The sequence below is a fragment of the Bubalus bubalis genome, chromosome 21 (assembly GCF_019923935.1).
Source record: "Bubalus bubalis isolate 160015118507 breed Murrah chromosome 21, NDDB_SH_1, whole genome shotgun sequence".
NCBI classification, from domain to species: Eukaryota; Metazoa; Chordata; class Mammalia; order Artiodactyla; family Bovidae; genus Bubalus; species Bubalus bubalis.
Window position 1 is genome coordinate 39,067,127 of NC_059177.1, and position 21,074 is coordinate 39,088,200.

At 42.3% G+C, this 21,074-nt stretch overlaps 1 protein-coding gene across 7 annotated transcripts in view; it reads right to left on the minus strand.

Moving 5' to 3' along the window:
• Positions 1–21,074, minus strand: part of PTPRG (protein tyrosine phosphatase receptor type G) — a 786,384-nt gene that overhangs the window by 75,580 nt on the left and 689,730 nt on the right. For 5 of the 7 annotated variants that reach the window (XM_006062977.4, XM_025272603.3, XM_025272601.3 and 2 more), the window contains one exon: positions 12,915–13,001. The exons of the other annotated variants lie outside the window; for them this stretch is intronic. In XM_006062977.4, the coding sequence (XP_006063039.1) occupies positions 12,915–13,001 (87 nt within the window). The remainder of the gene's footprint in view (positions 1–12,914; positions 13,002–21,074) is intronic. 7 annotated transcript variants of the gene reach the window in all.

The window sequence follows — 21,074 nt, forward strand, 5'->3', positions numbered from 1 at the left end:
AAGCTAACAGAGTTTTGCCAAGAGAATGCACTGGTCATAGCAAACACACTCTTCCAATAACACAAGCGAAGACTCTACATATGGTTATCACCAGATGGTCAATACCCAAATCAGATTGATTATATTCTTTGTAGCCAAAGATGGAGAAGCTCTATACAGTCAGCAAAAACAAGGCTAGGGCCTGACTGTGGCTCAGATCATGAACTCCTTATTGCCAAATTCAGACTTAAATTGAATAAAGTAGGCAACCACTAGACCATTCAGGTATGACCTAAATCAAATCCCTTATGATTATACAGTAGAAGTGACAAATAGATTCAAGGGATTAGATCTGATAGACAGAGTATCTGAAGAACTATGGACAGAGCTTTGTGACATTATACAGGAGGCAGTGATCAAGACCATCCCCAGGAAAAAAGGAATGCAAAAAGGCAAAGTAATTGTCTGAGATGGCCTTACAAATAGCTGAGAAAAGAAGAGAAGCTAAAGGCAAAGGAGAAAATGAAAGATATACCCATCTGAAAGCAGTGTTCCAAAGAATAGCAAGGAGAGATAAGAAAGCCTTCTTCAGTGATCAATGCAAAGAATAGAGGAAAACAACAGAATGGGAAAGACTAGAGATCTCTTCAAGAAAATTAGAGATACCGAGGAAACATGTCATGCAAAGATGGGCACAATAAAGGACAGAAATGGTATGGACCTAACAGAAGCAGAAGATATTAAGAAGAGGTGGCAAGAATACACAGAAGAACTGTACAAAAAAGATCTTAATGACCCATATAACCGTGATGGTGTAATCCCTCACTTAGAGCCAGGCATCCTGGAATGCGAAATCAAGTGGGCCTTAGGAAGCACCATAACGAACAAAGCTAGTGGAGGTGATGGAATTCCAGTTGAACTATTTCAAACCCTAAGAGATGATGCTGTGAAAGTGCTACACTCAACATGCCAGCAAATTTGGAAAACTCAGCAGTGGCCACAGGACTGGAAAAGGTCAGTTTTCACTCCAATCCCAAAGAAAGGCAATGCCAAACTACTGCACAGACTAATGTTCAAACTACCGCACAACTGCACTCATCTCACACGCACGCAAAGTCATGCTCAAAATTTCCCAAGCCAGGCTTCAGCAATACGCGAACCATGAACTTCCAGATGTTCAATCTGGATTTAGAAAAGGCAGAGGAACCAGAGATCAAATTGCCAACATCTGTTGGATCACAAAAAAAGCAAGAGAGTTCCAAATAAACATCTACTTCTGCTTTATTGACTACGCCAAAGCCTTTGACTGTGTGGATCACAGCAAACTGTGGGAAATTCTTCAAGAGATGGGAATACTGGACCACCTCACCTGCCTCCTGAGAAATCTGTACGCAGGTCAAGAAGCAACAGTTAGAACCACACACGCAACAATGGACTCATTCTAAACTGGGAAAGGAATGTGTCAAAGCTATATATTGTCACCCTGCTTATTTAACTTATATGCAGAGTACATCATGCGAAATGCTGGGCTGAATGAAGCAGAAGCTGGAATCAAGATTGCCGGGAGAAATATCAATAACCTCAGATATGCAGATGATACCACCCTTATAGCAGAAAGTGAAGAGGATCTAAAGAGCCTCTTGATGAAAGTGAAAAAGGAGATGAAAAAGCTGAAAACTAAGGTCATGGCATCCAGTCCCATCACTTCATGGCAAATAGATGGGGAAACAATGGAAACAGTGAGAGACTATTTTCCTGGGTTTGAAAATGTCTGCAGATGGTGACTAGAACCATGAAATTAAAAGACACTTGTTCCTTGGAAGAAAAGCTATGACCAATCTAGACAGCATATTAAAAAGCAGAGACATTACTGACAAAGGTCCATGTAGTCAAAGCTATGGCTTTTCCACCAACACCTTGGCCACCTGATGTGAAGAACTGACTCACTGGAAAAGACCCTGATGCTGGGAAAGGTTGAAGGCAGGAGAAGGGGACGACAGAGGATGAGATGGTTGGATGGCATCACTGACTCGATGGACATGAGTTCAAGCAAGCTCCGGGAGTTGGCAATGGACAGGGAAGCCTGGTGCTGCAGTCCATGGGGTCACAGAGATTCGGACACGACTGAGCGACCAAACTGAACTGAACTAAATGTCTACCTGTCTACAATGGGGCAGGAAGCAGGTGGGTGTTTGGGTGAAGAGACAGCAATCTCAGGGTAAATATAATTTTATACATTTTGCTTTCTGAACCATGTCAATTATTACCTATTCCAAATTTAAACCTACAACTTGTTTGAAAAAGTAAATACTTGGATCTGATTTTTACTGCTTTTTCTTCTCCTTTCTAGAGGGTATCATCAACAATGACTTCTTACAGCCTTGGTCCTGCATTGGTGATCGTGTCCACTCTGGGACTGCCCGGGGCCCTCTCACCACAGAGGAGGAGGAGGAGTGTTAAGGCCAGTGAGGTTAGACAAAGGAGACAAGGTGGGAGCCAGAAGGGCCGGTGGAAGGGCAGCTTCTTGCAGCAGCCTGCGACAGAGAGAGTACAGTGGGGTGGCCAGAAGGAGGAAGAGCAGAGACATGCAGATCAGGTCAGTACGGGGCCCAGGTGTTCACCAGGGAGTGGTCACCACAGCACGTGGGCGTGTGAGAAGGGTCATCGCTCAGGACTCAGAACACAAGAGGGAACCGTCCCCACTGGGTCGCCTGAGCAGCGTGGCCCTAACAAAGAACTCAGAGCCTTGCTCTCGTCTTCTAATGGTGTAATAGATCTCACACAGTCAGCATTTTATACATATTACATTTACTCCTCACAACAACTCCACTACAAGGAACCATCACAGACCCATTTTCTGGAGGAGTCCATTGAGGCTCAGAGAGCTTAGGTAAGTAACTCAAGGTCATAGAGTCACAAAGAGGCAGAGCTGCAGTCAGAAGCTACGACTCCCTGAGCCAAGGTCTGTCTTAGCTGCTACACGATTAAAAAAACAAGTCAAGTCAAAACTATGATTCACAAGTAGGTGAATTCTATAAATACTTGCAGTTTCCCAAGATAGTCCTCGGGAAACTTCTAGACCTACATAAAACTATTCTTCCCCCAAGCTTCTGGCATTCAGGGGTAGAGAAGATACCAGAGGGACTGAATGCTTTATAACAAAACACAGCCTCTCTAACGAGCCCACTCCCTCATTCGGGGCCACGTACAAAAATCAGTCCACACCTGGCTGTGGGATTGTGTCTGGAAAGGACTTAGAAACCAGATGGGCATTTACCTTTGTGCCATCCACAAGGTAATGACGGCTTTTTCAAGTGTTAAGATTCAAAACTACATTATAGAGGAGGAGCCAAGATGGCGGAGGAGTAGGACGGGGAGAACACTTTCTCCCCCACAAATTCATCAAAAGAGCATTTAAACATCGAGTAAATTCCACAAAACAACTTCCGAATGCCGGCAGAGGACATCAGGCACCCAGAAAAGCAGCCCAACTCTTCGAAAGGAGGTAGGAAAAAATATAAAAGACAAAAAAAGAGACAAAAGAGGGAGGGACGGAGTTCCGTCCCGGGAAGGGAGTCTTAAAAAGAGAGAAGTTTCCAAACACCAGGAAACCCTCTCACTGCCGAATCTGTGCCGAGCTTTGGAAGCACAGAGGGCAACATAAAAGGGAGGGGAAAAAAAAAATAAATAAATAAATAAATAAACAATTAAAAATCGCGGATTGTGAGCCCTACGGGAACTCCCCCAGCGGAGAAGCAGCGCAGACGCCTGCACACGGCATTAGCAAGCGGGGGCTGGGCAGGGAAGTGCGGCACGGGCTGTGTCCCTTAGAGTAAGAATCGGGCCGAATGTCCTGAGCGCTATCTGAGCGAAATAATTTGGGCTAGCAAACCAGACTGTGGGATATCTACCACGCGAAAAGCCAGCCCTAACCTAAGACACCGCCAGGCCCGCGCACAGAACAAAGGACTGAACAGAGATAGCCGGCTGCAGACCTCCCCCTCCGGTGACAGGCAACCAGAGCCGGAAGGGGGCAATCGCAGCCCCAGAGAGACACTATCTATAAAACTGTAAGCAGGCTTCTTTGCTAACTAAAACTTCTTGGGGGTCTGGACGGTCAACATCTGCCTGAGAAGGTGCGCCGGTTTTACACCCAGATAACCGAGTGGCGGGGAGGCGATAAGTCGCAGCATTGGCGCCCGCCAAGCACCTCATCGCCTGAGCTGCTCGACCTGGGAAGAACACAAAACGCAGGCCCAACCGAGTCTGCGCCTCTGAGGACAACCCGAGTGCCTGAACCTGAGCGGCTTGGACCTGGGAGCTCAGTCCAGGGCCGGCCTCTGATTGTTCCTGGCGGAACAACCTAGAGCCCAAGCAGTGTGGGCAGGGAGGTTACATGCGCCGTGAGCGGGGGCAGACCCAGTGTGGCCGAGGCACTTCGAGCGCACGCCAGTGTTATCTGTTTGCAGCATCCCTCCCTCCCTCCCCACAGCGCGGCTGAACAAGTGAGCCTAAATTAAAAAAAAAAAAAAAAAAAAATAGGGTCCTCCACCGTCCCCTTTGTGTCAGGGCGGGAACCAGACACTGAAGAGACCAGCAAACAGAAGAAGCTCTAACAGAGGGAAACACCTTGGAAGCTACAGGCCATAGATTAAAACCCTGTGGTTACTACGGATTACATAGGAAGGGGCCTATAGATCTTGAGAAATATAAGTCGGACTAAGGAACTGCCAAAAATGAACTGAACCCACAATACTCACAACAAAACCAGAGAAAGACCTAGATATATTTTTACTATTTTTACGATCAATCTTTCTTTCTTTCTTTTTTTTTTTAATTAAAAAAAATTTTTTTAAGTCCTCTATTGTCCTTTAATTTTCACTTTTATAACTATTACTTTGCAAAAAAAAAAAAAAAAGACCCTATTTTTTTTTTTCTTCTTCAGCAAACTTCATATATATATTTTATAATTTTTTGACCGTGGTTTTTTTTTTTTTTTTTCTTTTATCTTTTTCTTCTTTTCTTTAACATTGCATTTTTGAAATTCCAAACTCTACTCTAGATTTTTAATTTTAGCCATTTGATATATGTTATCAATTTTGTACCTATAGTTTTTTTCATAATTGCTGTGACTTTTTTTTTTTTTTTTCCTCTGTTTCTTTCTCTTCTTCTTTTATATAACATCGTATATCTGCAATTCCAAACTCTACTCAAGATTTTTAATTTATGCTTTTTGGTATTTGATATCAATTTTGTACCTGTATTTTCTTTATAATTTTTGCGACATTGTTTTTGTTGGTTTGTTTGTTTTCTCTCTTTATTTTTCTTCTTCTTCTTCTTTTTTTTTTTTTTTTTTAACGTTGTATTTTTGAAATTCCAAACTCTACTCTGGATTTTTAATTTTTGCTGTTTGGTATTAGTTATCAATTTTGTACCTGTAGTTTCTTTATTACTTTCACGACCTTGTTTGTTTTTCTTTGTTCGTTTTTTCTCTCTTTCTTTTCCTTCTCCTTTTCATTAACATCGCATTTTTGAAATTCCAAACTCTACTCTAATTTCTAATTTTTGCTTTTATGTATTTGTTACCAATTTTGTACCTTTAAGAACCCAATCTTCAGGACCCATTTTTCACTAGTGTACGAGATTACTGGCTTGACTGCTCTCTCTCCCTTTGGACTCTCCATTTTCTCCACCAGGTCACCTGTATCTCCTCCCTAACCCCTCTCTACTCTACCCAACTCTGTGAATTTCTGTGTGTTCCAGACGGTGGAGAACACTTAAGGAACTGATTACTGGCTGGATCTGTCTCCCGCCTTTTCATTTCCCCCTTTTATCCTTCTGGCCACCTCTGTCTCCTGCCTCCTTCTTCTCTTCCCTGTATAACTCCGTGAACATCTCTGAGTGGTCCAGTTGTGGAGTGCACATAAGGAAGTGACTACTGGCTAGCCCACTCTCTCCACTATTGATTCCACCTCATCTCATTTGGGTCACCTCTAACTCCCTCCTCCCTCTTCTCTTCTCCATGTAACGCTGTGAACCTCTCTGAGTGACCCTCACAGTAGAGAAACTTTTCATCTTTAACGTAGATGTTTTATCAGTGGTGCTGTATAGAAGGAGAAGTTTTGAAACTACTGTAAAATTAAGACCGATAACTGGAAGTAGGAGGCTTAAGTCCAATCCCTGACTCCAGGGAACTCCTGACTCCAAGGAACATTAATTGACAGGAGCTCATCAAACGCCTCCATACCGACACTGAAACCAAGCACCACACAAGGGCCAACAAGTTCCAGGGAAAGACATAACAAGCAAATTCTCCAGCAACAAAGGAACACAGCCCTGAGCTTCAAGATACAGGCTGCCCAAAGTCACCCCAAAACCATAGACATCTCATAACTCATTACTGGACATTTCATTACACTCCAGAGAGAAGAAATACAGCTCCATCCACCAGAACATCGACACAAGCTTCCCTAACCAGGAAACCTTGACAAGCCACCTGTACAAACCCACACACAGCGAGGAAACGCCACAATAAAGAGAACTCCACAAACTGCCAGAATACAGAAAGGACACCCCAAACTCAGCAATTTAAACAAGATGAAGAGACAGAGGAATACCCAGCAGATAAAGGAACAGGATAAATGCCCACCAAACCAAACCAAAGAGGAAGAGATAGGGAATCTACCTGATAAAGAATTCCGAATAATGATAGTGAAATTGATCCAAAATCTTGAAATTAAAATGGAATCACAGATAAATAGCCTGGAGGCAAGGATTGAGAAGATGCAAGAAAGGTTTAACAAGGACTTAGAAGAAATAAAAAGAGTCAATATATAATGAATAATGCAATAAGTGAAATTAAAAACACTCTGGAGGCAACAAATAGTAGAATAACAGAGGCAGAAGATAGGATTAGTGAATTAGAAGATAGAATGGTAGAAATAAATGAATCAGAGAGGATAAAAGAAAAACGAATTAAAAGAAATGAGGACAATCTCAGAGACCTCCAGGACAATATTAAACGCTACAACATTCGAATCATAGGGGTCCCAGAAGAAGAAGACAAAAAGAAAGACCATGAGAAAATACTTGAGGAGATAATAGTTGAAAACTTCCCTAAAATGGGGAAGGAAATAATCACCCAAGTCCAAGAAACCCAGAGAGTCCCAAATAGGATAAACCCAAGGCGAAACACCCCAAGACACATAGTAATCAAATTAACAAAGATCAAACACAAAGAACAAATATTAAAAGCAGCAAGGGAAAAACAACAAATAACACACAAGGGAATTCCCATAAGGATAACAGCTGATCTTTCAATAGAAACTCTTCAAGCCAGGAGGGAATGGCAAGACATACTTAAAATGATGAAAGAAAATAATCTACAGCCCAGATTATTGTACCCAGCAAGGATCTCATTCAAGTATGAAGGAGAAATCAAAAGCTTTTCAGACAAGCAAAAGCTGAGAGAATTCTGCACCACCAAACCAGCTCTCCAACAAATACTAAAGGATATTCTCTAGACAGGAAACACAAAAATTGTGTATAAATTCGAACCCAAAACAATAAAGTAAATGGCAACGGGGTCATACTTATCAGTAATTACCTTAAACGTAAATGGGTTGAATGCCCCAACCAAAAGACAAAGACTGGCTGAATGGATACAAAAACAAGACCCCTGCATATGTTGTCTACAAGAGACCCACCTCAAAACAGGGGACACATACAGACTGAAAGTGAAGGGCTGGAAAAAGATTTTCCATGCGAATAGGGACCAAAAGAAAGCAGGAGTAGCAATACTCATATCAGATAAAATAGACTTTAAAACAAAGACTGTGAAAAGAGACAAAGATGGTCACTACATAATGATCAAAGGATCAATCCAAGAAGAAGATATAACAATTATAAATATATATGCACCCAACACGGGAGCACCGCAGTATGTAAGACAAATGCTAACAAGTATGAAAGAAGAAATTAACAATAACACAATAATAGTGGGAGACTTTAATACCCCACTCACACCTATGGATAGATCAACTAAACAGAAAATTAACAAGGAAACACAAACTTTAAACGATACAATAGACCAGTTAGACCTAATTGATATCTATAGGACATTTCATCCCAAAACAATGAATTTCACCTTCTTCTCAAGTGCACATGGAACCTTCTCCAGGATAGATCACATCCTGGGCCATAAAGCTAGCCTTGGTAAATTCAAAAAAATAGAAATCATTCCAAGCATCTTTTCTGACCACAATGCAGTAAGATTAGATCTCAATTACAGGAGAAAAACTATTAAAAAATCCAACATATGGAGGCTGAACAACACGCTGCTGAATAACCAACAAATCACAGAAGAAATCAAAAAAGAAATCAAAATTTGCATAGAAACGAATGACAATGAAAACACAACAACCCAAAACCTGTGGGACACGGTAAAAGCAGTCCTAAGGGGAAAGTTCATAGCAATACAGGCACACCTCAAGAAACAAGAAAAAAGTCAAATAAATAACCTAACTCTACACCTAAAGCAACTAGAAAAGGAAGAAATGAAGAACCCCAGGGTTAGTAGAAGGAAAGAAATCTTAAAAATTAGAGCAGAAATAAATGCAAAAGAAACAAAAGAGACCATAGCAAAAATCAACAAAACCAAAAGCTGGTTCTTTGAAAGGATAAATAAAATTGACAAACCATTAGCCAGACTCATCAAGAAACAAAGGGAGAAAAATCAAATCAATAAAATTAGAAATGAAAATGGAGAGATCACAACAGACAACACAGAAATACAAAGGATCATAAGAGACTACTATCAACAATTATATGCCAATAAAATGGACAACGTGGAAGAAATGGACAAATTCTTAGAAAAGTACAACTTTCCAAAACTCGATCAGGAAGAAATAGAAAATCTTAACAGACCCATCACAAGCACGGAAATTGAAACTGTAATCAAAAATCTTCCAGCAAACAAAAGCCCAGGTCCAGACGGCTTCACAGCTGAATTCTACCAAAAATTTAGAGAAGAGCTAACACCTATCCTGCTCAAACTCTTCCAGAAAATTGCAGAGGATGGTAAACTTCCAAACTCATTCTATGAGGCCACCATCACCCTAATACCAAAACCTGACAAAGATCCCACAAAAAAAGAAAACTACAGGCCAATATCACTGATGAACATAGATGCAAAAATCCTTAACAAAATTCTAGCAATCAGAATCCAACAACACATTAAAAAGATCATACACCATGACCAAGTGGGCTTTATCCCAGGGATGCAAGGATTCTTCAATATCCGCAAATCAATCAATGTAATACACCACATTAACAAATTGAAAAATAAAAACCATATGATTATCTCAATAGATGCAGAGAAAGCCTTTGACAAAATTCAACATCCATTTATGATCAAAACTCTCCAGAAAGCAGGAATAGAAGGAACCTACCTCAACATAATCAAAGCTATATATGACAAACCCACAGCAAACATTATCCTCAATGGTGAAAAATTGAAAGCATTTCCTCTAAAGTCAGGAACAAGACAAGGGTGCCCACTTTCACCATTACTATTCAACATAGTTTTGGAAGTTTTGGCCACAGCAATCAGAGCAGAAAAAGAAATAAAAGGAATCCAAATTGGAAAAGAAGAAGTAAAGCTCTCACTGTTTGCAGATGACATGATCCTCTACATAGAAAACCCTAAAGACTCCACCAGAAAATTACTAGAACTAATCAATGACTATAGTAAAGTTGCAGGATATAAAATCAACACACAGAAATCCCTTGCATTCCTATACACTAATAATGAGAAAACAGAAAGAGAAATTAAGGAAACAATTCCATTCACCATTGCAACGGAAAGAATAAAATACTTAGGAATATATCTACCTAAAGAATCTAAAGACCTATATATAGAAAACTATAAAACACTGGTGAAAGAAATCAAAGAGGACACTAACAGATGGAGAAATATACCATGTTCATGGATTGGAAGAATCAATGTAGTGAAAATGAGTATACTACCCAAAGCAATCTATAGATTCAATGCAATCCCTATCAAGCTACCAACAGCATTCTTCACAGAGCTAGAACAAATAATTTCACAATTTGTATGGAAAAACAAAAAACCTCGAATAGCCAAAGCGATCTTGAGAAAGAAGAATGGAACTGGAGGAATCAACCTACCTGACTTCAGGCTCTACTACAAAGCCACAGTTATCAAGACAGTATGGTACTGGCACAAAGACAGAAATATAGATCAATGGAACAAAATAGAAAGCCCAGAGATAAATCCACGCACATATGGACACCTTATCTTCGACAAAGGAGGCAAGAATATACAATGGATTAAAGACAATCTCTTTAACAAGTGGTGCTGGGAACTCTGGTCAACCACTTGTAAAAGAATGAAACTAGAACACTTTCTAACACCATACACAAAAATAAACTCAAAATGGATTAAAGATCTAAACGTAAGACCAGAAACTATAAAACTCCTAGAGGAGAACATAGGCAAAACACTCTCTGACATACATCACAGCAGGATCCTCTATGACCCATCTCCCAGAATATTGGAAATAAAAGCAAAAATAAACAAATGGGACCTAATTAACCTTAAAAGCTTCTGCACATCAAAGGAAACTATTAGCAAGGTGAAAAGACAGCCTTCAGAATGGGAGAAGATAATAGCAAATGAAGCAACTGACAAACAACTAATCTCGAGAATATACAAGCAACTCCTACAGCTCAACTCCAGAAAAATAAATGACCCAATCAAAAAATGGGCCAAAGAACTAAATAGACATTTCTCCAAAGAAGACATAAAGATGGCTAACAAACACATGAAAAGATGCTCAACATCACTCATTATCAGAGAAATGCAAATCAAAACCACTATGAGGTACCATTTCACGCCAGTCAGAATGGCTGCAATCCAAAAGTCTACAAGTAATAAATGCTGGAGAGGGTGTGGAGAAAAGGGAACCCTCTTACACTGTTGGTGGGAATGCAAACTAGTGCAGCCACTATGGAGAACAGTGTGGAGATTCCTTAAAAAACTGGAAATAGACATGCCTTATGATCCAGCAATCCCACTGCTGGGCATACACACTGAGAAAACCAGAAGGGAAAGAGACACGAGTACCCCAATGTTCATCGCAGCACTGTTTATAATAGCCAGGACATGGAAGCAACCTAGATGTCCATCAGCAGATGAATGGATAAGAAAGCTGTGGTACATATACACAATGGAGTATTATTCAGCCATTAAAAAGAATACATTTGAATCAGTTCTAATGAGGTGGATGAAACTGGAGCCTATTATACAGAGTGAAGTAAGCCAGAAAGAAAAACACCAATACAGTGTACTAACGCATATATATGGAATTTAGAAAGATGGTAACAATAACCCTGTGTACGAGACAGCAAAAGAGACACTGATGTATAGAACAGTCTTATGGACTCTGTGGGAGAGGGAGAGGGTGGGAAGATTTGGGAGAATGGCATTGAAACATGTAAATATCATGTATGAAATGAGTTGCCAGTCCAGGTTCGATGCACGATACTGGATGCTTGGGGCTGGTGCACTGGGACGACCCAGAGGGATGGAATGGGGAGGGAGGAGGGAGGAGGGTTCAGGATGGGGAACACATGTAAACCTGTGGCGGATTCATTTTGATATTTGGCAAATCTAATACAGTTATGTAAAGTTTAAAAATAAAATAAAATTAAAAAAAAAAAAAAAAAAAAAAAAACTACATTATATTTATAATGAACTGGGTATGAAAGTTGGTCATTTAAGTGAGGTCCAAGATCTTTCTCTTAAGACTAGATCTTTGAATCTAAAACTTATACAGAGGAGTTTCTATTTCAATTTTTACTCTTGAAGTGTTGAAAATGGGATAAGGAAAAATAGATGACAGAAAGAATCATCGCATTACCAGTTAGCAGTTACTGCCTTTCTCTAAAAGCACAAAATTGCACCGTTCAGCTTAAAAGAAGATATATCACAGAATTTCTCATTAATCATCCTCAATTCTTATACTATACCACCTTCTTAGGTCTCACAGCTATCCCCGATTATAGTGGGTGCATCAGCTACAATTTTATCTCATTATCTCTTTTACCCACAACCAATGGAGATAAATAAGTTCATGAAAAAAGTTGAATATCAATTCAATAAATGGTTTGTTGAAAAGGAACAAGGGGCTACTCACAACGAAACATTGATTAGTGAATTACTCTAAGAGGCCATTTAATATTAAAGCATTAATTACCATCTTAAGTAGAGTTTGCCTAGATAAGCCTTACAGAAAGTATCAAGGGCTTAGGTGTGGTGATTAAGATTATATAATCCTGACTTCTAAAGGTTTATTATAAATCTCTCCAGGACAATAATTTTTTCAAGTACTCAAGCCATCAAAAACTCTTGCATTTATTTGAATTTTAGCCTTCTTATGGAAAAAAAATGCTGTAACCCCATTTATTTCTCTCTTTTCTTCCAGCCCTTCTTCTTTAACTCGTTGACAAATTTAGGTTTCTACAAGATACCTTTCACTCACAAGGCTAAATGCATGCATAAAGTGTTTTTAAAGCTCTCAAACATGCAAACATCGGAAATTTCAGAAAGAAAAGGGATGCAGCAGACATACAAACACATAAACATACCCCATCCTAGAAATTAAAAACATCCCCCTCCAATTGCAAAATCAAGCACAGCAAGCACACAGGGGACATAGCGGCATTGCTACCAGGTACCCGCCAGCCACACTGATGTTTGCGAGCCATCCTTTTGGGAGCTGGGGTACAACAGGTGAGTTTCAGCGCTGTGCTGTCCGGAGGGCTTGACTTCCCATGGCAACAGAACAAAAATCCGGCAAGCCAGTCCCGGCCAAAGAGACCCCCTCCCCACCTTCAGCTTGACTGCCCCTCACCTGCTCCCCTTCTCTCCTCTCTCCCCAGAAGAAGGCACTTCACGGAAACGTCTGGGAAAGCCCTTGGACTTTATTTTGTTACACCCTCTAAATGGACAAAAAACAGAAGAGAACAGGTGTAGAAGACAGTACTTTCAATCGGCCACCCCTCCCTCCCATTTCGCACAGACCAACCCCAACACTGGACCTCGCTGGGGGCATGCTCCAAAGAGAAGGGTTTACCCACAAAGATTACTGGGCTTCTTAAGGTTTTCAAAACTGAGGTAAGAAATGCAAAAAGGGAAATTCTGCTCTTAAAAAGCTGTCTTTAAGATACTAGAAATCTGTTATCACCCCCAGTGTGATCAGAAGGTAAGGATACCACCGACCCAGTAACAGCTTCTGATGAGCCTCCCACCTTTGAAAAGCTCCCATGGCAAATAGGATGGCTTAAAACACCACTGGGATAAACACAATTTGGCAGGAACAGGTTGGGTACTGTTTGAACCTCAGTTCTGCCACAAATTTCTCTGAAACTGGTGCTGTGAGACTGGTCTGGGGCTTGGTCTTTTCCCCATGCATATCTCTCCTCTCTGGAAAGACACTTTGATTCACAATACAGGGGGTGGAATCACAGGAGGGCAGCTCAGATACGGGCGGCTGGGGTGGGGTGGGGTGGGGTAGCAGTGGGCAAGTGACTGCGATACACTAGGTCTGACGTTTTATTTCCTCTTAATACTTAAATAAGCAGAGCACTGGAGGCTTGGCTCTAGCATTTGAAAAGATGCACTGTGATCACCCTGAGAAGTGTTGCTTTAATTATATGTAATCCCCAAACCACCTGGGCTATAGGATTTCACATTGAAAGGATTTTGTATTCTTTCTCAACTCCATAGAACACTAGAGACTAACACCGATATGGAAACATTCTCCTTTTTGGAAGTTCTTCTTAATCTCATGCAGAACTCTGCATTCAAGACGTGATTTCAAAGAACACTTGTGAACTTCTGATTGTCTTGGTGGCTTCCTGCTTCTCGGAATGGACTTTCTCTAATGCATAACTGTTGGTTTTTTCTTCTCCATCAATACAAGATTTCCTTTATGTTGATAATTAATAGCCTCAGTGGTGCGTGAAAGTGCTTGGTGCCGAAACCAAATGAGGGCTAAGTCAAAACTTGGGAAAATGATTAAAAAGTAGTGGAGGGGGAAGGTGCTATAATTCAGAACTTCTTGTCTCCCTCTATTGAGCACGCTGTGGAACTGCAACAACTGTCCTCAAACCCTCTCTCTCACACATGCAGCGCGGCTACCAACATTAATCCCAGGCAATCACGAGTGTGTTGGGAGTGTTTTTGCAAATTTTCATAAGAACTTGAAATTTGCAGCTTCCTAAAATATTTAGACTTCTTCTCAACCCTTAGCCCTACTCTGAATTCTGCCAGACTCACTCTTTCAGGAATTTTGGAGCCGAGCCGGCTATCTCCGCAGTTTCTCCTCACACACAATCGCAGGCGCTTCAAACTCCCACCCTGTAAACTGACAACACTCCGCTGAGAAGCAAATGCTACAAAACTAATATCCCAAATAATTGAGGGGGCTACCTGAGAAACCCGACAAGACAGACCTCATCAACCCTGGGAGAGAAGACTCTTCATTCTGAGAAATCCAAAGAAAGGCACCAGTGATGTAGCAGATGCTGAATATGTCTAGGAGTTTCCCTTTCCTGCAAAGCCAGCGGGGTTGAAAAATGGATCCATGCACTTCTTCACAGAATCAGTCCTGTCTCTTAAGTATCACAGTGCATAAACGGCAATCTTTAGTGGCGAGTCTCTCCCTGCTTTTGTCTAAGTGACTACGTGTTCCCTGGCTCCAAGAGCTTCGGCTGGCATCTCAGGGCCAACTCAACAGCAGGGGGGCCGGTTACTATGACAACGGATGGGTCTCCTGAATTCTGAAAGGGCCCTGAGTAGCCACTTGGGAAACAGTTATTGAGCAAAAAGTTGCCTGGGATCTGCCATGTGACCCAGATTCCCCTGCACACAGCTGTCCAGAGAAAAGAAAGAAAAAAAAAAAAAAAATAGGTGACCATCTTCAGGAACAGCTGGGGTCTCTAAAGGCTCCCTACCCCCATGCCTTTTAGCATCTCAGAGCAAGACACCACCGAGTCATTAGAAAAGAATCCTCAGAGCCAAGCCCTGTTTTAGCATCAGGAAATGCACTTTCTTCTCCCCACTGGCTCCACACACTGTCAGGCTTTGAAGAGCTGGATTGCAACAATTATTCCTAATGAATACATTAAAATCTTCTTGAACTATGGCTACAGGTCCGTGTTTTGGACAGAGATGAGTGACATGAACAGTTACCAGATTATAAAAGAAAAAAATGATGCTTGGAATACAGGTGGCCCTGAGGGCAGTTTGTTTCCAAAATGATAAAGGTGATCACATAAAGCCACCAAAAATTATGACTTGGAAGCTTGGCTTTTTCCAGACTTGAGAAAAGTTGCACGTAAACCTATCCTTTGATCCTCATTCCCTCCCTCACATGAGATGCAGAAGAGCAGCTCAGACTGACCTCCCCAGATTCCCTTAAAAAGAATCTGAGGCTGCCCATCAAAGTGGACTTTATTTTTACAACGAGGAAGTGTGTTTTTCCCCAAGGAGTACCAAATACAACAAGAACACATGCTGCTTTATCAGCTCACACAGAGTTTCCTCCACTCTCAACATCTATCCTTCTCAGTTCTATGAAAATCAGAGCCAACCATCTCCTCCAAGAAGCCTTCCCTTACCCCCTTCTGCCCAGCTCTGGCAATGGTCAAGTACCTCCGGGAGCACAGTTTCCTTTCATCACCACTGGCCTTGGGAATGCACGTACGAGGGCAGGGCAGAGATGGGCAGACCGGTGAGCAGGGGGCCACGGTCAGCTCTGTGCAGCCCACCAGTGCCATGCGAGAGTATGAGAACAGTGATCTCACACCTCAGTGTTTCTCATGAGAATCCAGACAGTGGGAGTTTTAACCAAACTCTTCCCATTTTCAAAGTAATTCTCGCTTCTAAAAACAAGAGGTCAGCTACACAAAAACAGTAAAACAGCACCAGTTTGTAACCTCTACTTGGGACAACTGTTTTCTACCTGCTCATCTATTCTGTTAACCTACGCACCTTTTTTTTTTTTTATGTAACTATTTATTTATTTTTGGCTGTGCTGGGTCTCTGTTGCTACGTGGGCTTTTTCTTTAGTTGCAGCAAGCTGGAGCTATGTTCTAGCTGTGGTGTGCAGGTTTCTTATTGCAGGGGCTTCTCTTGCTTCAGAGCAAGGGCCCTGGGGCATGTGGGCCTCAGTAGCTGCAAGACATGGGGTTGGGGTTCCCATCCCAACCCACTCAGTAGTTGGGGTTCCTGGGCTCAATAACTTTATTTATGGGCTTAGTTGCTCCAAGGCATGTGGGATCTTCTTTGACTAAGGATCAAACCTGTGTCTCCTGCATTGGCAGGTGGATTCCTTAGCACACAGCCACCAGGGAAGACCCCTTACACACTCCTTGAGACAAGACCTCTATCTTCTCGCCATATCTCCAGTGCCTGACACAAACTAGATGCTTAGGAAATGTTTTCGAATAAATGAAGGGAGGAAGGAATATATGAGCCACATATAAAGGGTCTTTTAGGTGAACAAAACAAAACAAAGGCCTAGGTTTGAGTACAGCTGACCCTTGAACATGGAGATAAGGGTGCCAACATTTTGCACAGTCAAAAATCTGCATGCAATGCACTTGGCCCTCTGTATCCACAGGTCCTCGACATCTGTGATTCCATGGATTCAACCAAACACCAGACTGCATAGTCCTGCAGTGTTGACTACTAGAAAAAACTCAAAAGTATAAGTCGATCCTTTGCAATTCAAACCTGCATTGTTCAAAGGTCAACTGTAGGGACTTCCCTCATGGTCCAATGGTTAAGACTCCAGCCACACTTTCCCCTCAGGGAGCATGGGTTCAATCTCTGGTCAGGGAACTAAGAATTCACATGCTGCATGGCACAGCCAAAAAAAAATAAAACAAGGTCAACTGCACTTCTCAAAGGTACTAGCTTGTGATTCGGGGCAAGTCCATTCCCTTTGTGGACACTGTTTCCTTCAATGGGAAGGAAGGAACAGTCCCCAATACTGTGGCCAACACCTGTGGCTGCTGTGAGGATTAAGTCAGGCCACTTTGTGCTAATTCACCACTATTGGCTGCTGTGACTTATTATTATTGTGCCTATTATTATTATTATTTAATAATAATATTATTATTATTATCGTGACTTATTATCATGCTTCCTCCTCGCTAGCTTGTTCACAGTCACACACGGGAGGAATCATTGCTATTGCCCCAGCTCCTCTGTGACCTTCCTGGGATGGGGCTGGGAGACAAATGTCTAAGCCAAATCCAGTGATTGGAGAGCAGGCCTGGAAGCACCCGCTGCTAGAGCAGATGGGCGGAGAGCCCGCACACGGCTCACAGTGCTCTGAGCGTCACTGCTGCTACTGTGGAATCCAGGAGGGACCCGAGCTCTGCTAGGCACACGTGGTCAACCGCTCCTCCAGCAAGAAGAATGTCGGCATATGCCCACACTTGATCTCATGTGCATCTGTCTGTTTGCCAGAGCCTCTGTCATGCCAACTCAAACCCTGCACACATTTGCGGTTTATGTCCCTTCCTATTTATTACACTGTCTCCCCCTGAACATCTAGGAGAGAGAAAAATTGCAGTGTCAACAAAACACACTTGCTTTCACGAACAGCATTCTAAATGAGGAGGCACCAACAGAGGGCAAAATTGCTGGGAGTCTAAAGATAAGAGTAAAAAGAGAGACCTTTCTCCACCTGCCTATGAAGCTAAACTGATGTGGACGGATGTGCCATGGAATTTACAGACGGCTCAGTTGTGTGCTCAAGAGGGATGTGGATTTCTCAGACCAGAAAGTGAAATCCTTCTACTACCAAACTTCAACCAACGGGGGTTACTTTTTACAATTCCCACTTAAGACTTTCTACTTTGCTGTTCTGGAGTCTCTGTACTTAGCTCAGTTCTCTCTGAATCTGAGAAGTAAAGCTGTTTTACACTGCTGGAAAGTTCTCTCCCAAGCTACAATTATGGTCAATGAGACGCTCAATTTGTCATCAAGGTAAGATAGCACTGATTAGCTGGGACTAAGAATGGGACAAGAAGGTGGTATTACTCAGCATCACAATCTATTCTGCTTCTTAAACACCTGAAAATAGAGCCGGTCCTCAAGTTTTCTCCTTTGCAACTTTGGCAGACCCAAATCATAAGATCTTCTCAGATCTTTTCAACAAGCAAATGAGCTACAAAAACAGACTGTGGAAGGAAGAGAATGCCTCCAGACAAGCTACTCCTCATCTAGGCAAAATAATGTAACAATTCACATAGTGGGCAATGAAGGCCCCATGGACTGTAGCCCTCCAGGCTCCTGTCTGTGGGATTCTCCAGGCAAGAAGACGGAAGTGGGTTGCCATTTCCTACTCCAGGGGATCTTCCCGACTAGAGATTGAACCTGTATCTCTTGCATCTTCTGCGTTGGCAGGCAGATTCTTTACCACTGTGCCACCTGAAGTCACATTGTCTGCGTTCAAATCCAGGAGATGAATGCTCTCACTTGACATTTTACCAAGCCTCAGTTTTCTGATCTGCAAAATGGATGTAATAATTCCTAGGATTTGAATGTTTAATTAGGTGGCAATGCAATCCACATAGCACATGTGTGATTTGCTGAATATTCAGTAAGACACTTGGCTGTTTAGACCTTAAGATGTATGAAGCCATTTCAGGGGTCAGACTTTCTTTGCTCATCAGAGAGAGAAGAGCTACCTTCAAAGCAATTTTCCTCAAGGTTACAGGAAAAAAAAAATATCTTCCTAATCCTGACAATTCTAAGTGGACGCTAATGTCTTACTTACACGGTATTAAGCTATTCCATGGAATAAGATAATAAACAAACAAGGTGTGTGCCCTAGCATAAAGTCCTGTGTACAGCTCTTTCCCCAGCATCAGCCTTAAGGGATGCAAATCGCAAAGAAACCTTCTCCAAAATTTCCTCTTGTTTCTGAGTGGCAGCAGCTGGCTGCTCCCAATCTTTTCAGGAACGCCAGCACATTAGTGCCATATAAACAGCTTGTCTTGGTGAGACGGGGGCTAGAGCTCTCGGAATGTACTTTGTGACTGTAGTCATTCAAAAGGTGCATTTTGTTACTGTCTGGAGGAACAGCGCCAAAATGGCACACTTTAAAAAGTACGGAATTGATTTCTCCTCCCTCATTTCAAGAGCAACGACTACAGCTCTGCAGCGTCGCACGCTGACATGGGCTGCACTATTTAAAAGGCACACACAGGGCACCACTTGGAAAAGGAGGCACGAATTTCCTCGAATTTATCCTTATTAGCCGCCCCACCACTCTGTCCCTTGTCCCCAAATGCCCTGCATGCTTATTTCAAGCTTTGCAGCAACTTCTGCGTTGTTAGGGATTTGACTACATCTCTTCAAGGCGGACCCTGGCAAGGAGAATTTGAGAGAGAGCTACTAGTTACATCTCAGCCAACCATGTTTCAAAACAAATTTCTCCCACAAACCCATGTTGATACCTGTAAAAATACTTCTCAGATAGTCCCCAGTGGACCTCTGTACACCTTCCAGTGGACAAAAATATATGAGGTCTCCACCTGTACTTTTTGCTGGTTTAGTCACTAAGTTGTGGTCTGACTCTTTGAGACTCCATGCCCAACAGGCTCCTCTGTCCATGGGATTTCCCAGGCAAGAATACTAGAGTGGGGAGCTATCTCCTTCTCCAAGGGATCTTCCCAACCCAGGGATGGAACTGACATCTCCCGTGTCTCCTGTGCTGCATACAGGTTCTTTACCACTGAGTCACCTGGGCTTCCCATCCTCTATTTTTCAGTTTTAGCCAAATGTAACAAAACTAGTATTTGGCCTCCAAAGATGTCCTTTTCAAGAAACCCAATAATAGTCAACCCAATAATGCCAACATTTGAGGACACTTCTGGTGGTGCTCCATGAATACCAGCGTACTCGCCCACTTCTCCCGTGTCCTTGGGGCTGTGTGACCATGTCTGGCCAATGGGAGTGAAGGGTTACACTTCTGGGCTATGCAGTTCAGCCTCAGTGAACACGAAGAAACCACAGCAATAGCTGAGAACACTCAGTCCTCGGTTATGGAAACCACCACCATGGAGAGTTGGTTTAAACCTCAGCGTCAGGCCTGCCACCTGAGGAAACACTCCAGGAGGTTCTGATCTGCTTGCGTGCTCTACTTATGTCAAGGCTGCTTGCCAACCATCTGCTCTCACAGTGCCTCAAAGGCAGGAGAGGAGCACTATTGTTTTAGCTTCAAAACCACATCGCTAGAGGGGAACACCCATCCCTTCAGCATGTATGCATTTTCTCTGTGAACTCTCCCAACACATCTCTCTTTCACGTTAATAATAAAGAAAAAAAAAATTTGAAAAAAGAAAAAAAAAAAAAAAAAAGATCCTTGTTCCCTCTAGGCTGTTCTCAAGTTTGGTCAACTCATCTGTCCTGTTGCTAATTCAATTTCACTTTGTTTGTTCTGAAAGAAGTTTCTCTTTTGCACTCATTCCTGTGTACTGGCATGTTAGGAGTTTGGTAAAAACTCACAGGCAGGGCTTCCCTGGTGGCTCAGTGGTAAAGAATCTGCCTGTCAGTGCAGGACAACGGGTCTGATCCCTGATCTGGGAAGATCCCACGTGCTGCGGAGCAACTAAGCCCGTGCACCCCAACTACTGAGCCAGTGCTCGAGAGCCTGGGAACCACGACGCAGTCCACGTGCTGCAACCACTGAAGCCTGCCTGCTCTAGAGGAGCTTGTGCTCCATAAGAGAAGCCTCTGAACTGCAAGTGGAGAGTGACCCCCAGCAGCTGCAACAAAAGAAATGCCTGCACAGCAGCAAAGACCCAGCACAGCCAAAAGTAAATAAATATCATTGTTAAAAAAAACAACAACAAACAAACAAAAAACCGCCCTCCGAAACAACAAGAAACACCTCAACTCATAGGCAATATCTACTGAAGGAGGTTTAAACCTCTCGTTACTTTAAACCAAGCTTTGAATAGACACATGTAATATGTATATCAGCTTCTCT